At 38.6% G+C, this 23,179-nt stretch overlaps 1 protein-coding gene across 4 annotated transcripts in view; it reads right to left on the reverse strand.

Annotated features, from left to right (window-relative positions):
• Positions 1-23,179, reverse strand: part of TRAPPC9 (trafficking protein particle complex subunit 9) — a 455,157-nt gene that overhangs the window by 232,322 nt on the left and 199,656 nt on the right. For all 4 annotated transcript variants that reach the window (XM_064507900.1, XM_064507899.1, XM_064507902.1 and 1 more), the window contains one exon: positions 5,914-6,067. In XM_064507900.1, the coding sequence (XP_064363970.1) occupies positions 5,914-6,067 (154 nt within the window). The remainder of the gene's footprint in view (positions 1-5,913; positions 6,068-23,179) is intronic.

A 23,179-nucleotide genomic window follows, 5' to 3' on the forward strand; every position in this document is an offset into this window, starting at 1 on the left:
TTAAAATGTTCTCCCAAACATTATAGTTTCATTTCACTGAAATAGCAATTCTTTCCCAGCAGATTAGAAAATTTCTCAGACTGAAACCAAACCTGGTAAGAGCAGGAGACAGGGGAAGAAAAGATAGTTCAGTTTGCAGCAGAGTTGTTCTCTGATCCAGTTCACTGTGAAGCTGCATAAATCACAGAATAATTTATATTGGAAGGCAACTCTGGAGGTCAATATCCAGCCTGCTGCTTAAAGCAGCGAAAATGTCAAAGTTACAACGGGTCGCTCAGAGCCTTGTCCAGAAGTTTTAAATAGCTTCAAAGACAGAAATTTTACAGCACTTCTCGGCAACCTGTTCTCCTACTTGACTACCCTCATTGTGAAAAGGTTTTTTCCTAGTACCTGGCTGGAATTTACTTGGCTGAAACTTGCTGCAGTCACCTCTCACATCTAAGAAGAGTCTGCTTCTGTCCTCTCCACAGCCATCCTCTGGGAACCTGAAAAAAAGCAATCAGATCCCCACCTAGCCCTAACTTCCCCAGGTTCAGCAAATCCAGCTCTTTCAGCCTCTCCTCACACATATGCCCTACAGTCTCCTAATCACACTGGCGGCCTCCCACGTCCTATTTTCAGTATCTCTATCAGTCTGAGAGATCAAAACAAGAGAGTATTCCAGCTGCACACACAGGAGTGCCAAGGGCAGGGTAACACTTACTTCCCCTGACTTGCTGGATATACTCTTAGTTTTGCACAACAGGACACTGTGAGCTGTTGTCAATACGAGGGCATACTGCTGACTCACGTTCAACTTGATGTCCAAGAGGGCTCGACGTTCTTTCTGCAAAGCAGCAGTCAGTTCCTAGTCTGTACTGATGCACAGAACAGCTGCATTCCGGGTGCAAGAATTTCCTTTGCTTTTTGTTGAAACTCATGAGGTTTCTCCAACCCATTTCTCCAGCATGTCAAGACCCCTCTGAATGGCACCCATGTCCTCCAAGCTACTGGCAGGTCCCTCCAATTGAGCATCATCTGCGAATTTGCTGAGGATGCATTCTGTCCCATCATCCAGGTCTTCGATAAAGATATTAAGCAGTATCAGTCCCAGTATCAAACTCTGAGGAATGCCACGCATAACTGGCTGCTATTTAAAATTTGAATCGCTGATCACAACCCTCTGTACCCAGCAGTTCAGCCAGTTTTCACCTATCTCATAGACCACCCTTCCAGTCCACAGTTCCCTAGTTTGGCTACTGCTCACCAAACTGTTTGTCATCTCATCACAGAAGGCAAACAGACTGATCAAGGCACAACTTGCCTCTGGGAAATCTGTGCTGACTCCTGCCAATCACCTTGTCCTTCATGGGCCTGGAAGTGACTTCCATGAGGATTGTGCCATAACTCCCCTTGGGACTAAAGGCAAATCATGGGACCTCCCCTCGTCATGGTCATTGCAACTTTTCAAAGACGATAGGAATCAGTCTCCCGATGAACCTGGGGAGCTCCCTCAGCACCCATGGACCATTCAGCCCATTCAGTTCCATGGACTTCTGTGCATCGAGTTTACTGAAGTGGTCTCTAACTTCTACCACTGTTAATGCTTCTGCCTCCCAAATTCTGCCATTAGGCACAGAGGTCTGGTAGGCCTGCAAGCAGACTTTGCTAGGAAAGACCAAGGCAAACAGGGCACTGAAAATCTCAGCCTTCTCTATTTCAGTGCCTTTGATCACAAAGTAGTCCACCCCGTCAGCAGTGGGTTTGTATTTCCCTTTTCTTGCCAATGTGCCTACTGCGCAGTTTTGCTTCCGCTGCCGCCTTCCATACATTTCTTTTTTGCATTTGAGCTCTGTCAATTCAGCCAAACTAGTCTGATGCTGTCTTGCTTGAAGAGTTGGATGTACCCTGTTGCCCAATAGGAAATTCTGCTTTGAGAAGGTCCTTCTTCAAGGTCAACCAGCTCTCCTCCGCAATCCTGCCTGCCTGCCTACCAGTTCTCCAAAGTCTCCTCTCCTGAAGCCCAGAGTCATTATTCTGCCACTTGCTTTCTCACTTCCCTCAGGATATTTAACTCCAACATCTTGGGGTCACTGTAGCCAAGGCTGCCATCACACTTCACATCCCCAACCAGATCTTCCTTATTTGCAAGTAGCAGATCCAGCACAGCACATGCCAAATCAAGCCATCCAGCACCTGTACACAGAAAGCAGCCCTAACACACTCCAGAAATCTGCTTGCCTACAATTGGAAGACTCCTTCCAATTCTTTAAGGAAGACTTCATCCACCTTCTCTTTTGGATCCTCCTTCTCTGTTGTTCTCCCACTACTCTTCAGGCTTTGGCCTCCATCCTACAAGGTACCAAGTTTAAAGCCCTCCTCACTAGACTAGCAAGTCTGCTCTTACCGTGCTTCTTCAGGAAGGTGAGAAGAGGCAGTCAGAGCTAGAGAGGGAAAGACTGTCCATTACAAGAGCAGCAAGAGCTATGCCAAACTGAACTAAATACAAAACTGAAGTATAAATAACTTCTTGATGACACCAGGCATTTCTGTGCTTCCTGTGAAAAACCCCTTCAGCCTCTGAACATTGTTATATCTTTGTATATTCTTCTAAAAATGAGGATCACTTCCATGTGACCAAATTCTCTGAAATGAGTTTGAACGTAATTGAGCTTCTGAAGTCAAAACGTAGATGGCACAGATCAATGGAATATTCTGAGGAGTAATCATCTCTCGCGGGTATGGACCACAAACCCATCATCTTCCACCTGTGGAATGTGACGTTTCTTACACTACGATTCTGAAGAAGTTAAGTATCAAGTATCAACATAAAGATGCAAATCTTAGAGCACTCTGCAACAAATACAGCACTCTAGAAACTTTAAAAGACGCTTAGCACAGATGCCTTGATCCACAAGTCAGAATGCATAGAAGCTCCTCGAGAAAAATATGAATTTTGTTTTAAAATATTTAGAAAATATGAAGAGAAGTGCAAGTTGAAAATATTAGCCACCTTAATACTACAAGTGTTCCATCTGTTCAAATCCTGTGTTAAAACAACAAACCCTGGTTTTTAAGCTGATACCAGATGCCATTTACCAGATGCTAAAAAACAAGACAGTGTGTTCTTAATTTAAATTATCTCAATACACGTATAATCTCAATGATACTCTAAATTAAATTACTCCGCAGTTTCTTTTTAATTGAAAAGGCACGGCAGTAAGCTTTCTCAGAAGACAGTCTATTTCCCTAATAATTCTCATTTTGTCGAAAATGTACAAAGGTTGAATTGAATAGTAAGCTGTGTCCTCTTTAGCGCCTGCCTCCCACCCTCCAAAAGTATAAAAGAAGCTATCACATTTTATGATACTTTTGCAAATGAAACACTGAAAATCTCATCATTTGAAGCCCTGAATATTTCAATGAATAAAACAACAGAAAATGTACTTGCCATACTGGAAAGCCTTGCAGGACTAACCTGATAGATCTCATCGTTTACGGACTATTTTTGGTCCTCCAAGGAGTTCTAAATAACTGACTTTGTATGGCAGTCAATGTCATCCATCCACTTAAAATTTGAAACTTTTGTGTGATGATTTCATAAAATGTCAACCAAATATTGTAATTCTTCCCAACACAGATGATGGCTTGCTTAAAAAGTAGGAAAAACTGAGTTATTCTTTTTTTATAGTCTCTACCATGTACCCAATTATATTTTAAATGTAAAAATCATCTTTGCCTCTCTATGCTGGAAACATTTTTATGAACTTTTCTTTGGTTCCTTATGAACACTGAATCTCTCGTAAATTCTAACCATGACAACTCATTTTTCCATTTTATTGCATTGATAGAAACAAACATCAGTTTCTATTTATTTCTAATAAACTAAAAAATATATCCCGTCCCTTTTAAATAATATATGATTACTTATAGCAAAATTGTCTGAACTGTGTTATCTAAAATCTACACTCCTCTCATCTATATAGGCACAGAAAGGTTAGCTGGAGAGCTCAAAGTAGTTTGAAGATGGTAGACACCTAAGAGATCACCTCGTCTTCCTATACAAAAGGCCTTTGCAAAAATGCCTTCTCTAGTAAGGAATATAAGCAAAAACATAGCTTAGCATTTTTGCAAATAAATAGTTTTTATCTCTCGGCTGCATTTAGACTGACTTCTGAAGGAAAACAAAGCTTACACGGTTAAGCTGTCCATCAGCCTTTCTGAAATAAACTCTGCTTGCTAGCTTCAAATTATTCTGGCAGAAGGACAGATGTCTCAGAAATAGAAACCTTCTCCAAGTTTTGTGAAAATCAAAGTTAGTAGAAGTGAGAAGAGAACTGGCTTATTTACTGGCTGAAATCTAAGTGCTAATGTCGTTAGGAATGAAAGGATGAGAATGACTGACTGTCATTGGGACATAAAATCTAGAAAACAATTTACAAGTTTCTCCAGTAATTTTTACACACACACACTTCATCGCCTTACATTACAGTAGTTTTAGTTCTGGTTACAAAGAAAACATTCATAAAAAATCTTAGAAACACAGGAACTAACTCTTGCACTGAATTTAACAGCTAAAATTCATGAATTGTCCTATCAGTTTTCTTAGGCCCTAACTTACATGTCAGCCACAATCATTTTGATAGAAAAATTTGGTTTAAACACAGAACACAGAACGGATGTTAACAGTGTTGCTCAGCAACAAAAATGAGTGAGGATGTATTTTTACACCCTGATAAAACTATTACAGCTATGCATTCAATTCCAGCAAAAGAATTCAACTATGCTATCAAAGAATATTTATGTCTTTCTATAACAGACAAATTTTCTAAGTAAGTTCTGGTTAAATATTGACGTTTTTGCATAAGTGGAATTCTTTTTGAAAGGCTGCCTAGGGAATATGGATGGAACCAGGCACTAGGAACCTCATTTATATTTCACGTCTTGCCTTCGACTAACCGTGTACAGCTTTACACAGTTTTAATAATTAGCAGTGAAGAATCATTTCAGATCACTAGATAAAAGTACAATTAAAAGTACAAAAAGGCACCTCTAAAGATAAATCATGATTTTCCTGCCGCTCTTCTCTCCCTTCATGCCACCTACAGTCACGTGAACTGGAGCATGATTTGAGTCAAAAAGATAAACCTGCTGAAGGATGCCGCGTAGCAACCCGGCTTGGGGGGCTGCTGGCAGCACACAACTTCTCCCTGTTGACAATCATGGAAAAGCGTATTTTTGGTAAGCCTCGCACAAGAATTTTTATGGAAATCATGAAACTTACAGGAAAACAAGTGGCTTATTTCAACTGCAGACTGGATGTATATGAAATCTTCTTAATGTAATTCCTTATTAATAGAGCAATATTTTATTGCATTTAGAATGATTTAGAGGGGGTTATGTCTAGGATTTTCATGACTAATTCATCACTGAAGTCCTTTTTAAGCCTTAAAAAGGCTGCCTAAAATTAGTTATATTACTAAATCTGTAAAGAATTGGATATAAATATTTCTAATATGCTCTGATTTGTTCAAATATAATTGAATATATGAAAGCTCTATAAATCATTTAATGTATCTTCTATGGGTCCAATTCACTCACACAGTGTAGGGGAGAAGAGAAAAATCTGACCCTGTAAAACTACTACTCATCAATCCTCACTATACTTCCTCAGTTCCCTAAAAGTTGTGAAAAACACGCAGGGCTTGAGCAGGCTCAATGACTCGGAAAAAGCCATTACAGTAAAACCCAAACATCATCTAAATAATATACAGCACAATTAACCTTAAACAGTCTATAATTATGATAAGCTTCATAGTTCTAATTACTTTTCTTTTCAGTAACACTGCTATACAGTGAGTTGAATTATAAAATAAAATGTGTCACAGGGCACCTACTTATGTATTTTTAAAGCAAGTATTTACGAAAGGATATAATTTTCCAGCAAATATTCAGCTTGCTGTTAATCTCCAGACCTTTTGCCTGCTGCCTTTCTTCTTCGAGCTGCTTTGCGTTCGCAAACTGGGTCCCATCAGCAGGGGATTCTGGGAAGCTCTCGAAATTGAACTTGTCCACCTGGATGGCCATACTGTAGCGTAAGGGAAAGAAAGAAAGAAAAAGAGTTTTCACTGTAACAACTTTAAAGGGATAACTTCTGCAGAAACCTCTGTAGACCACTGTGAAACCAATCACTGCGCGACGGTAGTGGACTGGACTCAGTGGGATCTATTCCATACAGTAACAACACAGGAGCCACATGATGTACGCTACCAAAAATAGGAGCCAGAGCCTATTCAAGATGGTAAGATAAACAAGCATCAACCAACATTTTAATGCCTTAGTGAGCAGTACACAAGATATTTGTTTTGCAGTTGGAACCAGTTGACCTCATTGTGGCTCTACAGAGATTCATCTGCTTCTCCTCTTGGCACGTAAATGCTCCTGGTGTGCTTTATTAAGCTATAGCAGATCTAATGTACTGTGCTGCCAAAACAGTTCTAATTTTTTGAATTGGCTGAAACAGAGAAGTAATTAATGAAGAATAAAAATACATTGCTTTTGAAACAACTTTGCACCTAGGGAAAACAGAAGACAAAGCAACCAGCACTGAAAACCCTTCCTGGGGAGTGCAACTACAGTTGAGGAGGAGGTATGGGAAGGGTATTTCACATCATACAGTGGGGTTACTATTACTCCTTTTCTCTATTTCCACCTGTATCAAAGAGGGAAACATTTTCCACAGGCATTCCCGAAAGGAAAACATCCGTAATGGAAGTCAACAGGAAAGTGCTTTAAAATCCCACCAAACCAGACAGGTTTTGCATAAATAGCATTCATTTAAGAGGACGTTGACCCTAACAGAAACTGGAAAGAGACACAAGGCAACTATGAGAGCAAGGAATAATCCAGAGCTTATAAAGTTTGCTGTGGAAAGATGAATTTGAACAGGCAGCTCATGCTTCACTCTGAGCAAAAAGCGACATCTCGGGAGAAGCTGTTAATGTTCCACAACCATTTTGTCATTAAAAGGGACAAATACCGCACTGAGACGACAGTGCCACAATTACCATGTCTACAAGCTGCCTCCCCTGCAGACTATATCCTTGCTGATCTTCACATTTAAAAATCAAAAAAAAGCCTGCGGAATTAATCTTTTGCCTCTCTAAGGAGTGTTTTTGTTTGCATTATTTTTTTTTGCTGTAGCAACAGACCTTTATAATTTCTTCATTTACATGCAAAGGCCATCAAACGCTGGGCATGTAAAAAAGCTAAAATGAACTATCGAATGTATATCACTGAAACTGCAGGAATCGTGTCAGAAATAAAGAATGTAATGAAAAACACCTAGATAAAATGTGTAAAGTGGATTAAAAAAAAACAGATGAGAAAACATGACTATAACATCACTTCTTACTGGCATATAAATATGACTTAAGTTGGCAAATGCCAGTTGAGCTTCCCAGATTTTTTACAGAGATGCAACTGGAATATCGCTAAATCATTTCTGCCTTTCTTTCTGAGATTACTCTGTGGTAAAGAACCAGGTGCAAACCCACGCTTGATTTCCAATATATATCCAGTATTGCTTAAATTCTAACATAAATAGTTTCCAAAATTATTAGTTACCAAAATTCATATTTCAATGACAACTTATTTTCATTTCTGAACAAACACGTTCAGAACCCATCTTCCAGCAGACCTGGAAAACCACTCCCTGATTCAGTGTGCCACACTTTTCTCAGTGAATGATATATTAGAAAATCATTTTAGCCTAACAATATTTAATATTTAGTTGAAGGCATTCACACTGCTTTCTTCCTTTAATGGATCATTACTGGCAATGTGGTAATTTTTTTCCCCGCTGGAAATTAAATATGCATGTAAGCACTTTTTCCCCAATAGTCCACAACAGATTCACATCAGCTTCAGGGAATATAGTTAGATTTTCTTCTTGACAACAGTTCATGGTATACCTCTGTTTGAAATAACTTTTAATAAGCTCAAAGGTATGGAAAAGTTAAGTAAATAGTGCTCCTTGGCAGCTCTGCCTCTTCCTTCATCTAGTGGCCAGAACTTACTCATTTTTCAATTTTTTTAACTATGTTTTATTTTTATACTGTGTAGAGTGAATTTAGCCAAGCGACACCTCATACTATATGAAACGATATATATATAAAAAAATCCTAACAGCATATTTGTCTGCTAGAAAGCAAAGAGGTCTGAGAAAAAAAGAACTGTAGAGAGAAAAATACCACACAGTACAACTAGTAACGCAATATTACAAATACAGCTGTAGGCAGAATGTATGGAAGTAACTGAGATAAGTAAAGTTTTACAAGACTACAGTTACACTCAAGGTAAAGCAGGGTAAAATTAAATTCTAGCTCTTTTTCCTAAACACAGATGCCTTTCACACTCAGTATTCTGCTGCTGCTTCTGCTAAAAATATATTCGTATCGGGTTTTGTCTCTGTTTTGTGTCAGTAATGTTTCTTCAGGATTTATTCTTCAGCCTATGCAACGTGCAGTAAATTGGAAGGTTTCCCATAAAAATCAAACCAAAAAATAAGTATCTTCACCCAAACCAGTCGCCCATCACTACTAATTTACACCTGAACCAGCACAGCTTCTTCACTTCGGTTTCAATGTGACGAATTCGCCAAGGCAAAAGATGCATTTCACTGGCGAGGGATTAACCGATGGACCAACGAATGTCTGAAACCGGCTGACTCAAAGAGAAAAGAGAGGAGCTGGACTTCGGCTTACATCTGTGACACAGAAAAGGATTTTTCCAATTTAAAGTGGCCTGTAGAGATCACGCAGGCTTTCTCCTGGAACGATGCAGAAGACAGTGCAAGGCGATGCCTTGACCATCGCCCAACTTACATCCCAAAAGCTGAAACATAGACTTGCTTCGGGAAAAGGGACTCGAGTTTCACTGTAATTTCCTTTACCTTGCAGGTAGCTCTCCAAATTTTCTCCAAGGAGAGTTTTAAATAAATCATTTAGATATCTGTACAGAAACACTGCAATATGTAGAAACATTTAATAGCCAACGCTGCAAATGGCAAACGGGTTTTGTTTCTCTCTGGCTAACCCTGCTTGTGCGGGAGGAGGGATCAAGCGGCAAGTTTTCATGAATAATGAAACAATTGTGTTTGAAACTACTGGTTTTTGCCATGAAACGAGCCCGAGCCACAGTGACAGCTACTCAGACAGTGTTGTTACAGGAATGCAAATTATTCAAAGACAAATTAACGGAGTGAGGAGGAAAAGGTCAGCTCAGTGGCAACGCCGATGGGATGTCTGCACGGTCCCACCTCCTGTCCCCTGGACACGTAATGACTTACGGAAGAAAAGAGAAAAGACAAATCTTCTGATGGTGCAGCAGGCATTTCAATGACAGTTATCTAAAGTGTTACTGCACAGAATTATTAAAGACGATGGACAGTTCAATTCTCTTCTTTGGAGAAAATGAGTTACAACTTTACTGGAAATACTATTCTGTGATGATAACAAAATGCACAGCAGAAAGGACTTTATACAGAGAAAAAAACCTTCCTGTAAATGGCATCGTGACTAATCGTGAGTGTTTTCCACATCCCTCTTTACTAAAGCAGTGCCAGTGAAAGCTCAGCCGCTCCGACGGTCGCAGAGAAGTGGCAAGGAGGAGATAGAAGCAATAGGTGATGAGCCCTGCAGTCCCATGAGCTCCTGCCTCCCAGTCCGAGCTGGCGGCGGTGAGAGCGGGCAGGTCCCAGGCATGCCCCATCCTTTGGGGCCCGCACTTGCCATGTCCTCAGCTCCTCTAAAAGCATGTGATGCAAAATTTAATATCACACGCTCACCAAGCAAGGTTAAAAGCAGAAAGGGAATTAAAAGGAAAGCGGCAGTCTGCTTATCACAACCCGATTTCATCTATCATTACAGAATAAAATATTGCAGCTTAGGGTTGAAGACTAAAAATCTAGAGATGGTCCTTATTCAATTATCTGCACCACGAGATGATATAATAGGGACCCAAAAAACTCTTCCTCGTGGCTAACTATCTATTTAAATACTATCAGGCACAGAGGAGTTTGCAGGCTGTTTGCATAATGAAGCTGAAAGGAGACGCTTTGAGACTTCATTCAATATTACGCTTCCTGCTCATCCTCCTCTTTTATGAAGGAGACAACAGGGACATAGACACAGAACACATTAATATGACTTATGTTTAGGTTTATGAACAAGCCCTGTAGAGTCAATGACTTAAATAAAGTTCAGGAGAAGCTAGAAGTGAAGATGATACTGTTGTTTTCACTTTTAAGGGGTAAAAACTACAGAGAATATTAAAAGGCCTAAAGACAAGCCAACTTTTTTAAAAAACTCACCTGATTCTTTCACTGTACAATCTCAGTAAAACCATTTTTATAACATAATGTTCGAGTACACATAGTTCACCCCAAATACAAGTTACACAGCTGATAAAAAAAAAAACAGCAGAGCAATCACATCCCAGTATATAATAACTCACACGCTAAAACAGACCTCAAGAATCAGATCTCTGATGAGATGAATATATATTACTAGATGAAAATGAGGAAGAAAAGTAATCCAAATTAACATTATCTCCTGTTTATTTCTAATTATTTCACTGCTTTAGAACTGCAATCTGTATTGCATACATTTCAATAAAGTATAACTACAAAAATAAGCAGCTCAAGGGACCCATAAGTAATGATGCCTCCTCCTGGCCTAAAACTGACTTCATAAAGAAAAATGATTGCTTTAGTATCTGAACTATGCAGAACAAAAGATAATTTTTTCCATTAATCTTTGAAAGATCAATTAAATTTAAAAAATTGCATTTAGAACTTAACTATGTAAGTGAAGATAAATTCAAACTATAGCATTGAAGTCTGGTAAAATTCAACAGCATTTACTTATCTGATCCAAAACATTTCAGATGATAACAAGTTAAACCAGGAAAGAATAGTTCCACTGTATATAAGGTAATATTTGAAAACACAGCACTGTTAAAAGAATGTTATCTACATAAATCTTCTCTTTAAATGCCATTGTTCTATGCACGCTGAGACTGGTTTTTCAATTCCTAGATCCAGGTGTGAATACCATCAGCTGGAAATGAAGAGGCATAACAATCAGCTTCAACGTATCTCTCTTTTCACTTGCCCGTTTAAATGATTTTGACTTTTCTGGCAATCACCATGCTGCAAAAATGTTAGCTACTTAATGAAATAAGAAATGTAAAATAATAATGATGGTAAAAGCATATCCCATAAATACAGCACCTTCTGTAGGGCGCATGCGAGACTAACAATCGATAGTCATTCACTCCATTAAAATATCTGGGAAAACATAATATCTGGATCAGCACTATCCTAATTGAAGATTGAGAGGAATATCTTACTTTCATTTATCACAGTTGATCTAAATACGGATTGCCATCCTATCATGACAGGATGAATACTGCCATGCTGCACCTCCTACCTCTCTCTCAGTGGAATTTTAATAACTGGAGAAATACATTTCAAGATATATATGTTCAGATTTAATGGTTCATTTGTATAACTCTGTATTGGTAGAAGGCATAAAAGAAAACTTGAAAATTGTTTAAAAAATGGAATCTTCTGCCAGATATAAAAAGCAACTCCAAAAAACCAAAGTCTACCATCACACCTAGTTCTCACTCCAGCTCTCTCCGTCTTCCCAGGAGAAGGAAGAAGCCTTTCTCTGGTCACCCCAAAACCAGAGACAAATAACTGTAATAAGGCAAGTATCTCCGTTGTGTTTAGAGCATATCTTCCCTTGAGTCTCAAGAGGAGGAGTGTGCTGCAGAACTAGACACGCAGACAGGAACCACATGCTCACATGTCCCAGCCCTTGTCTTGACATTGATTCTGCACATGCATATCAGCAAGGAACACAGGACAAAAATGCCAAGTGTCTCTGCTTTTGTAACCCCCAAAAGAAACCAGAAATAGAGATGGCAAGGAGCTCCGTGATCAGGAATGGCCATAGGATCACTTCACAGAATGGCTTCTGTCCCATCTCCACACTGATGGTTATAGCTGGTCCAGGGGCCCAGTGGCATGGTGCAAGCGTAATAGTTGGGTCAGCGTAGGACCTGGGTAGGATATTTTGAGAGATCTCCTCACCTTCTGCACATGATACACCTGGAGCATCAACTCACTTTCTCTTCAGAGAAAAGGCTTAAATTCCCAGCAAATCATACCATAGACGGCAATGTGCTTCTCTTTTATGGGAATGGGACCGTAACATGTTGCACATGGCTGAAAGGTCATCTTCAGATACTGAGATGATAGTCAAAACAAAATTCAGAGATAAACCAAAGACATGGCTCAAAAACCCAGAACAGACTATATGACTGAGAAATCATTCATACATGAGGCAGTAGATCTCAGCGATTAGATGAGAGGAAATGACATGCCACAGGGCTTTATGTACATGTCTTGCACAATAAAGTGATTCAAAAGTTTTGGGGCAAAATGATAGGATACGTGAACACGCATTGCGCAGATGTACATATTTGGGCATGGACAATGACTTCAGGAAAAAACTAGTAGCGAATTATTCATTAACCTCCTACTTGCTTCTCTTTGTTCTTTATATACAAAGATAACATTTGCCCTTTTTCCCAGAGCACTGCATTAAAAGTTCAAGTTGAGATTATTTACTATGATAACCAAATTTCCTTCCAAGTCACTGTTTCCTTAAATCGTTTCCCTTCCTAGACCTCTAACTTGTATTCTTCTCCCACAGGCATGACCTTCACATTTTTAAGATTACTTAAAAAATAATAAGAGTTGTTCACAGTGCTCCTCGATTAGTTCCTTGAAGATTCTTGTACACAAGTTGTCCAGTCCACTGATTTTAAAGTATTTATTTTGCCACGGCCTTATTGATTCTGTTGGTATATAGAGACATTATATAGATTTTACACAGATTCTCAAGTCCCAGAAGCAACAGAGCTGTCAATGAAACCACACTTCAACTATTCTGCCAAGGAGCAGGACACAACCAGTTTGAGGAAAAAACATGTCAGTACAGTAGAGAATGAGTTTTGACCTACAGAGCTTATCTTGTAACTATTAATGAGTATAATGTTCACAACTATGAGCAGGGGTATGAAGAAGCTGTTATCTGATTTCTTTGATCAGAATAATGAAGCTTCACGTGAGGAGGTGTGCAGGCTCCATAGCAATGAACTGCTTGGCACTATTAATAAAAATTATGCACATCTCTCTCTCACACACACATACGACCTTTGCACCTAAACAGTATTTTTCTTAATTGTAAATCAAGTTATTAGCAGGAAATGGCTTAAATAGCAGGGTTTTTTCATTAATATACAAGGCACTAATGACGCACAGTTGAGTACAAAGTCATCAAACAGAAGTTTCTATTTGCAATATCCTTCAAATAGGTATCTACACACATTTTATCAGTTGGACTGTTCTCTTATGCAAATCCATATGCTATCACAGAACTAGAGAAATCACTAAATCAAATCACCACCTTAATTGCTGCCTCTCATGTGAGTGATAATAAGCAGGGATGCTAATTTTTTGCTTGCAATCACAAACAACATTAAAAGGAATAAAATAATAGTATGTATATACATACATATATACATAATAAATATCATCCACAAGCTTTCAGACTCTTCATCTCCAGCCGTTCTCAGCATGAGGCAAACTACTACTGGACTTGTGTGTGTCACAGACTACCCAGCTCACTCATGCTCTGTGCCTGGTCCCTGCAATACTGCACAGGCACTTTGGTCCAGTCCTTGGCAGCTATTTTAGGGGTCTGAATGCAAGCTGGGATCAAAACATACTCTAGAAGGGAGATACGAGTGACTGTCCAAGGTTACAGAAGACACAGGAGCAGGAATACCAACACTTACTTCTCCCCAAGGTGCTTTTCAACAGTCTCCCTTTCTGAATGTTGCCTAACCGGGCAAAAAATAAGGCGTCTTCACCCCATTTTGAGAACAATCCAATATAGTTTAGATCATTAAAACCAATAATTATTTCTAAAGCTGCTAATCAGAATATCAGATAGGGATTAACGACTCTAAGCACAAATGGCTTCTTGGAACTAACTTAATTCTGCAAATGAAGAGAGGCAAATGGTTTTGCAAACCTGGGACAGCCTCAGTACTGTAAGCCAAATCGAACTTTTTCTTCAAGTAATTCTCAGTAAGTCACTCCCTTTTTAGCTGTTTATCTCCTTTTATGCTATATCTCTTTAGATAATACAATTTTAATAGCAAATATGTGACCTTCTGTCTCCTGAAAATTCCTATCCCACTGGAAAATAGCCAACCAGGCTTAGAAACTCTGGTTTAACCATTATTTCATTATCACAAGTGCCACACACAGTTTATTGTGTATTTCACACACGTACACAAACTAAAATAGAAGGCTTGAAAAGGAAGTAATGTGATTTTCCTACTCAATGGAACAGTATGGAAATGCAGAAAACAGAGAAAGCCATGTGGTTTAAATTGCCTTTGAAATATAAATATCACAAGAATAATCTTTCAGCTGATTTTAAAAAATACTAATAATTAAAAAAACGTTAATTATTTGTATAAATGAGTTCTTGTGTACATGGGGTCAAAAGTAAATGAGTTTGTGTAGCTGAAGGCAGTACTGAGAACAGCAAGAGGTGATACAGAAGATAAAAACCAGGGCTTGTTTTGGTGAGCATGTATTCAGGGCAAGTAGCACAGACATAACCAACTGTCTCATGTCACCGTGTACTTGAAAATATCATTGTACGGGAGTCAGGCCTGCCCAGACTCTCAGATAAGGCCAGATAAAAGACAAGAAGCTCTCCTTCGCAATTACAGATGACTGGCTCTTCCCAGAAAAGGAGACCTCACATTAAACTACAAGAGATAATACAAGAAAGAAGTTGACTTGAAAATGCATGTCAAGCCTAGGAAACAAAAAATAAGGAGTACTGGTGTAAGAATGGTCCTTGTTGATTTAGAGTCTAGATTTAAACAACCCCATGATGAAATCCTGTGTACACGTAGTTATTGCCTGTTAAACACCTATTCGTTGGCTTGCACATCACTCCATTAGTGGGTTTCAGTACATTCTCTTCTTTCATATTGAGGAGGTCGTGATCCTGAATATTCGTAATTGAAGTCCCATCCTACTGAAGTCACTGTGCATTCAGAAGGAACGTGAGTTTAAATGAACCGACAGAGATAGTAATCTTGAGATACACTAAGTGTGTGGCAATGTTTTTCATTGGAAGACTGAGGAAAGAAAAGGAGATGCCAGTGAAGTTCTTCCCATGCCAGACATATCAGATATCAGCTGGGTCTGACGCTGCTGGGCATGGCAGTGCTGCTGTGTGACGAGACGGGGTAAACTCTGCTCAGGACTAATAGAAAATACGTTATTAAGAAGCATTTTACAGCATTTTTTATACAACACAGCGCAACCCATTACTTAAGCCTACAGCTATTTTCAAAAACACCTCAGTGACTTAAGACAAACTTCATTTTCTAAGGTTACTTTGGTACTTACACGCCTGAATTACAGTGAAAAATCAACAAAACTTCAGCTCCCAATTTCAAATATGAAGCATATGCTCTGCTATCCTAAATTAATGCATCCTAAGCTTTGATCATTCACCTTTAGAATCTTAATAATTTTCCTTTTACATACTCACTTTATATGTGCCCTCCCATGAATAATGAATAATACAGAATACAGAATGTAATGCATAAATGTAAGTGAAAACTGAATTCAGGAGAGGAAATATAACAAAATGGTTACAGTCATGTCTGGGTCCAAACCAATAAGATCAAATAAAGAAGCTAGAAGGACAAACTTAAAATAGTAATGAGTATCAAACGTATAAGCACAAAAAAATCTTATCATTTGAAAGGGCATGGAAGTTTTTAATTATATTTGCTGCAAAAAGGAACTGCTTCTCACTATTCTTCAGCTCTGTCCCACAATGGGGTTTCTTGTCGACAGTGTGCTTCACCTCTCAAGCTTCTGAGAAAATAGTATCTAAGCTACAGGATGTGCCCATCACCACAACCAGTGGCAAAGTAATGACACAGCTTTGCCTTAATTCAACATCAACATAACAGCAGCTATGTGGTATGTACCATGCTATGGATGGGAATAATGCCATCTCAGTGAGGCAGATGGATGACACCCTTCTATTAAGGAAATTGCATTGCCAATGAAAAGTTTCCAAAATGTTCTTGGGAAGTCCTACCAGAGTTTTAAGGAAGCTGCAGGGAAACACTGGAATTCTCCTGGATTTTGGCCAACGCAACTCAGTGAAGGATTAATTCTGTGGCCTGAACGTGCGTGGCGGTAAGGCACGGCATCAAGGGCAAAAGTGCTCATGGCCATAAGCACCTCCAAAGCAGACGAAGACTACTTTTTTCCCTTCTGTTGCGGCTGATAAAGGCTGATCCACTGAGGTCTGCTTCAAACTACACCTTCAGGAGGTGCCCAGGTATTTTAAGGGCATTAGTTCATTCCTAAAGTACAGGAGAAGTTAAAGTCTATAGCATCAAGTGGTAAGAAACACACACATCACTGCTGGAACACTGTACTCAGGACAATCACTAACAGAAGAAAACCATACTTATTTAACACAAAAAAACATCAAAAGCAAACCATATACAAAGAGAACACAGCTCATCTGTGTAAAGCACTACTTCCACAGCCAGTTTTCATTAGTAGAAAAATACCTGAAGATCTTGGATTTGATCAAATACTGTGAGTAGAATAACCAAATTATTTTATGAGATTCCAAGACAAATTTCTCACAATATCATAAGAAAAAAAAAATCAGAAAAACTTTTCCAATATCTTACACAGCAGTTTCTCTCAAGGGTAATTTTTAATTCTGAATTTATTGAAAATGAAGTGATTAATTTGGGGATAATTGCAGCATCTTTTTTTTTCTGGTTTACATTACCAACCTGTTCTTCACATTTTAGACTATTCTAAAGATAGCTGGGGGTTTGGTTTTGCCTGAAATTGCATTATCAGAAATGAAAACCCATCAAAACAGGAAAAGATGCCATAAAGATCCTTAGTACAAACTATACCTTTTCTTTATAAGGAAGAAATCTATGCAGCTAGAGCAAGGGAGCCACATACCACTTCCCATGAGAAATAAGTATATACCTGTATTGAATCACTGAGTCAGCACAAGGCTTAAAAGGATGAATCTCAGCTTTTAAGTGCAAAATAGAATTCAATTTTAACTACTGAGCTATGACCACTGCTTCTTTAACAGTAGGTTGTAAACAGCTCGGTGGCTTCTCAAAGTTAAAAAAGTCAGTGTCACACAAATACACTCACAAATGGTCTAAAAATAACTTCAAGCTACTTATCTACAAGGTCAGAAAGCAGAAAATGCTCCAAACTGCAAAGAACTGAGGGTTTACAAAGACCTTCTAATAAAGGAAATATTAGTGACAGAAGTGACAGTGTTGCCACTAGTTCACAGCCAATTCTATACAGTTCTCCAGACATCAGTTGATGCTGAGTTATACTCAAATCAGTTTAATGTGCTTAAGATGTAGGGGGAATCCTGAACATCCAGGTCTCGATGTTGATCACACTACATCAGAAATCATCTCCGTGTGCCTATTCTAATGGTTTCTTTCCAACTATTCATCAACCTGCAATGCACATGATCTTCCCATGAATATAATTTCACCTTTCTATGGAGCCTGAGAACGGTCTTGGCAAAAACCAACACAGCCTTCACATACCAGAGCCTTTACTCTAATGTACTTAATGTTTCTCAGGGTTGAAAAACATAATGGAAATAGTGGCAATGACTGGGGCTCAGGTTTCCTCCATAACCCTTCTATTTTCTGGCTGTGGCAGGTCTACACTTGGTAGAGTATCATGTTTATCACAAGTTAGAGAGTTCCTATTTGCAGACCTTGAAAAACAGTCTAACAAGACCATCAATAAGCGTGCTCTGAACACTAGTAAAGTGATTCACGGATAGGCCAGTGTAGGGGCTTTAATGATCCTGCTTGGAGTTCAGTTTATCTAGCTTGCAAAAGATGAAGGACTAAGTCAATCCTCCTGGGATTTGGACCTTTGGTTCAGGGAGTCTAGATATTTCAAATCCAATGTTTAAAGCGTTCTCCCACCCCATCCAGCTACGCTTTTTTTCTTACTGTGCTTTTTTTTTTCTTTTAAGTTCAATGTTTTCCCTAAAAATGGGTACAGAAAATATTTGATTACTGAAGTAAGAAGTTACGGGCTGAAACAAAGCCCCAAGAAATACTGCAGCTTGTCAAACGTGATAAGTGCCTCCGATTACCCTTTACTGCATTCCCTGGGCTCAGCATTTCATTAAATAGCAATGCTCTCTTTTAAAAATAGATTTACCACCCTGGTGTCCTGAGGTTCTTTCATGCTTTTAGCCAAAGCTATGTACAGGAAAGACTATTTTCCTCAGTATTTGTATCTGATTTTCAGTTCCAACATTACTGGTAAGATTTGTTAAATTCAGGTAATACCACCTAAAACAGGTAACGAACACTAAAATAGATTTTTTAATCTCTATTTTAAGAATATCTCTTGAACTGGATGAATGAATAGCTTCCTGAGAGAAATTAGGAAAAGCTTTAAGAAATATGTACTAAATTAAATGAGGTTCATTTGGCTGTTATCTTCTCTCAAGAAGGACAATATATGCAAACATTGACGCACATCAAAAGAAATTAGATCTTTTGCTGCGTTATAACAAAAAATTTCCAGCACATTTTGCGATAGGAAGCATCTACACACCACTTAATACTGCCTGCTAAAAATACACGCTCTTTCTATACTGATTAGGATACTGTTTCAAGTAAAATGACTGACCGCTTATTAAAAATAAGAGATATAAAACATTTATGTGGGTGGAAATCTTTACAAAACATTGAAAAGAGCAACTATATTTTCAAAGAAAACTTTTTCTTGAAGTAATAGAGATAAATGGCTTCAGCTCAGTAGAATGCTTATCTAATTAGGGACAACAGCGGGAAAGCTGAATTGATGTACTGTTAACCCAGGCTCAGAAAACAACACCTTCTACAAGAGGTCAAGTTTCCATTTGCTTTTTTCATTGGTCGAAAATTCATCAAACGTCAGATGAGGTTAATGCAATACTACCAAGAGTCAGGACAGAAAAATAATGAAACACAATATTGTGTCAGAGAAAAAAAGTGTAAGCTGTAGCATCCCACCGCCAAGTTTTGAAGTACTGCCCAACTCCAGCAAATTATCAATAGGAAAAATGTTTCAGTACTCCCTTTATATAAAAAAACTGTTATATAATCTAAGCAAAACATGGCCGGAATTCCATAATGCTTCCTACAAGTCAAGATAATTCTTCTAAGTTGGAAACTTTACCTCAAATATTGGTAACTACTGAAAACAGTTTTGAAAATGTCTACCATTACATTTGTGATAAGGAGATACTTGGAGATAAGGGATAAGGAGATACTTGGTCATATACTAATGAGAATCTCTTAAAAACATGATACCTACAACTTATTCTAGTAGCTGAAAAAATAAGATATATAGCAAGGACTAAGGACTGCTATTGAAAAAGATGGAGAGACAAATAGAAAGGAATGAGACTGGAGCCAACCAACCAATTGAGGTTGGTGTCTCAGATCAACAGGTGACTGCTTTTTCTTTGAAAATAAAGCTAAGACAATAAATGAAGATGATGAAGAGACTGGAGAAAGAACTGGACTGTATTAAAACTACTTAGGAAGAGCAGAAGGGCAAAAAAAACCTGTCTGAAGTTTCTTCTAGAACATCATGCCCCTAATCGTTCCAGATTCCAGGTTACGTTGCCTAATAAATAGTTAAAAAGCAATGCGGAAAAAATCTTCAATTAATAATAAATAAAATACTCTCAAGCATTAAAGGGGATGAAAAACACAGAACAAAACATTTAAAGGACTGCTCTAGATAAATAAATATTTATGTCACCTGCAAAGGGACAGCATTTCCATTCATCAGGTGAAGTTATGCAGAGTTGGGCTGGTTATAGTTTAATATTCAAGTACTCGAAGCATTGCTTGCATAAGGCATAGTTAGCTCAGAAAACCTGTTACCACAATGAAAGAGAAATGTACACAAGAACTCGTGGGATAATCTGCTTATTATCTCTGCCCTCACAAAAACTGAAATTCTTGTTGTACATTTATTGCATGCTATTGCTTTAATTAATTTTGCAAAAATGAATTAATTGGAAGGAAGTCTCCAGCCTCCAGTTATTCCCAACACCTACACACAATATCCCCTGAAGGCAGGGGAAGAACACAGGATCTTGCCTTGCTTAAGAGAGCAGGTCATTTGAGGCAGGGAGGGGATTGAGGGGAAGGGAAAATAGAGCCTACGCTGGGGAACAGCTGAGACAGAGAAGGGGAGCGAGAGGCAAAAGGGAACACCTAAGGAATTTCATATTGCCCATTTTTATATATGACTAATGCACTTGCAAGTGATACAAGGCAGATGTAGTAACATATTCCAGGCCAACACTTGAGTCCAAGCCACTAGACCCATCTGACAGACATCCTGCAGCATTTAGCACCTTAGCACCTAGGGACAAACAGAAAACATGAAGACAAGTGTAAAGTCATACAGGTAAGTCGTTCAGCATCTACAAGCAGCCTTCAAAGCGAGCTCTAAACTTAATCTAATTAGGGTATTAACAGTAAAGCCTAATCATCACGGTGATTGTGGCATGGTGTTTTACTGTGGCTTTTTAATTACTATGGTGTTTAAGGTTGCCAGTTTGCTTGACAAGATCCTGCACTAACAAACCACGTTATTTGCACAGTAAAAAGCGAATGGGAAACGGGGTTCTAGCGGGAATCGCCTGAAGTGCTAAGACGTGTCCCAGGGGAAGAGAAGGATGCTTTGGAGAAGCACAGGTACAGCTAACCAGAAGGCACCAAGCTACCTCAGATAAAGCATCACTGAACTTCAGAGAGATGAAGAATTTGCTCTAACAGTAAAAGTTCTACTCTCTTTTCATTTCAGAAGGCCCTTAGGAAGTTAGAGTATGTGAGCTCAGTTTCATTTATCTTCTGGCAGCACCCTGAATCACTAAGAGTCACGATTCAACAGAGTCTTTCCTGTATCAGGGTTCAGAGACGACTTCCTGCTGGATTCAGAAAAAAAAGAGGAAAAACCTCTTTGATTATCCCCTCAGATTTCTGATTATCATGCAGCGGTGCACCGTACACTGCTGACGACACACTTGCATGAACTTGAAATAATATTAATTATTGAAATATATGAAATAACATAATTCAGTGTGTGGTATCCATTCATTCTTCATTAATATGAGTATATTTTCTATAAAGCTCCTTACTCTCATGTTCACTTTTGGAGACCTAAGCATATAACTGACTCTAGTGTCATGAAAACATTGACAACAATCACTTCAGTAACAGAGACTATTAAAAGCAATCAAATTTGCACTTCCCCTCATCTACAGTTTCATAAAGAAGTCTCAGTGAAATTCAAGTCTCAAGCGTTAGTCTTCAAAATGCTCCATGACATAACAGGATCATATCTGGAACGATTTTATTAAGTAAATGAACTGCAGTTTCCAAATAATTTGAAATGGTTGTAAAGACTTTAAACAATTGAAGCCTTCCCTAGTTCCTCTGCACTTTTAGTTTCCATTAAATTCATCTTCTTTCACTCAACCCTCCTCCATTCGGAACACTTCAAAGATTGTTTATAAAAACAGATTTTCTTTAGTGTCTCTTTCTTTTTAATATTACTCTCAGTACTTACATCAGAGCTTGAAATGTGTGTGTTACCTGATTCGTCTTGTTCCTCTCCATCTACACCCGAGTATATCAAGGCCCTACTGCTCCTGAATCCAAGAGCAGCTTCTGTTGGATTAACAGGTTAGAGCACCTGCTGCCTCCATTAACACGCGCCTGAAAAAACAGGAGGATCATTAAGACTTCACTGTAAGAGAACTGAAAGGGTACATATTGGCTGGAAGAGGCTTGAAGAGTATATATAATGTCATAGAAATTAATTAGCATCCTGCCTTCACCACTGCTACCAAGCCCCTGATCGATACCGTTGTTACTTTTGTCTAGAAACCATGCGGTAATAAGTGTCCTCCAATGTGAAAGGCTAAAATAACAGAAGCAAGGAGCAAATTAGCAAAACAAAACAATTTTCTGAGGTCATGCCAGTATTCTCAAAACAACCTATATTAAACTAGCTACTACTGATAAACACAAAAAAGCTACTAATGACAAACACAAAAGTTGGAACTAATGACAGGCCTTGGCACCCCAAGCATTAAAACACAGTAATTCAGCTGATTTGGATATTTATTTTTATTTACATTCTACACCTTCTAATTCTTGCATTTTCTTTGCACTAGGCAGCAAAAACAGATAGAAATCTGTAATAAAACTCTTCTTCACAATCAGGCCATATCTGACTCATGACCATTTAATTCTCTATTGATTTTTTTCTTTTTTAATCATACCCAACATGAAACCGACTCCTCTGAAGACAAAGCTGCCGACAAATAGAAACTTGCAGAGCAGCACAATAAAGACTATCATGTCTTCCACACAGCGTAGGAGCAAACCTCTCCTTTGCCTTGACAAATGCAATTCAAAATGGGGTATGGTGTGAAATCAAAATATTGGAACTGTCAAATATAATCTCTCTTCTGGCACACCATGCAAAATTGAAGCTTTATTTTATGGGCAAGAAAGCTGTTTTACTGCTTTAGCAGGCCAAGGCCTGGAAGATGAATCAGACTTGCCCTGAGGAACGTATCGGCTACGTAGACAGCTAAAACAAACCGCATGCACCAGAAGAGTGGGCTTTTCTGTGTCAGAGGGAAATATCTAGCTGGAAGAAAACATTTTTACTCTTGAAAAGGAGGTATTGGAGAAGTTATGGGCCTAATTCTCCTTCTGATTCTCCTCCTGATTGAGATGTTAACTTGCACTATGAAAGCAGGGGTTTTTACATACACACACACTTTCTATCTACATTACAATAGAACAAGGCCCGATTAATTCTAGAAAATGCCTAATTTGTGGTAACTTTTATGTTTGCCATGCTTCTACGTTTGGCCCATTTGGCCCCGATTCCAGGTCATTA

Source organism: Dromaius novaehollandiae, chromosome 2, assembly GCF_036370855.1.
Source record: "Dromaius novaehollandiae isolate bDroNov1 chromosome 2, bDroNov1.hap1, whole genome shotgun sequence".
Taxonomy (NCBI): domain Eukaryota; kingdom Metazoa; phylum Chordata; class Aves; order Casuariiformes; family Dromaiidae; genus Dromaius; species Dromaius novaehollandiae.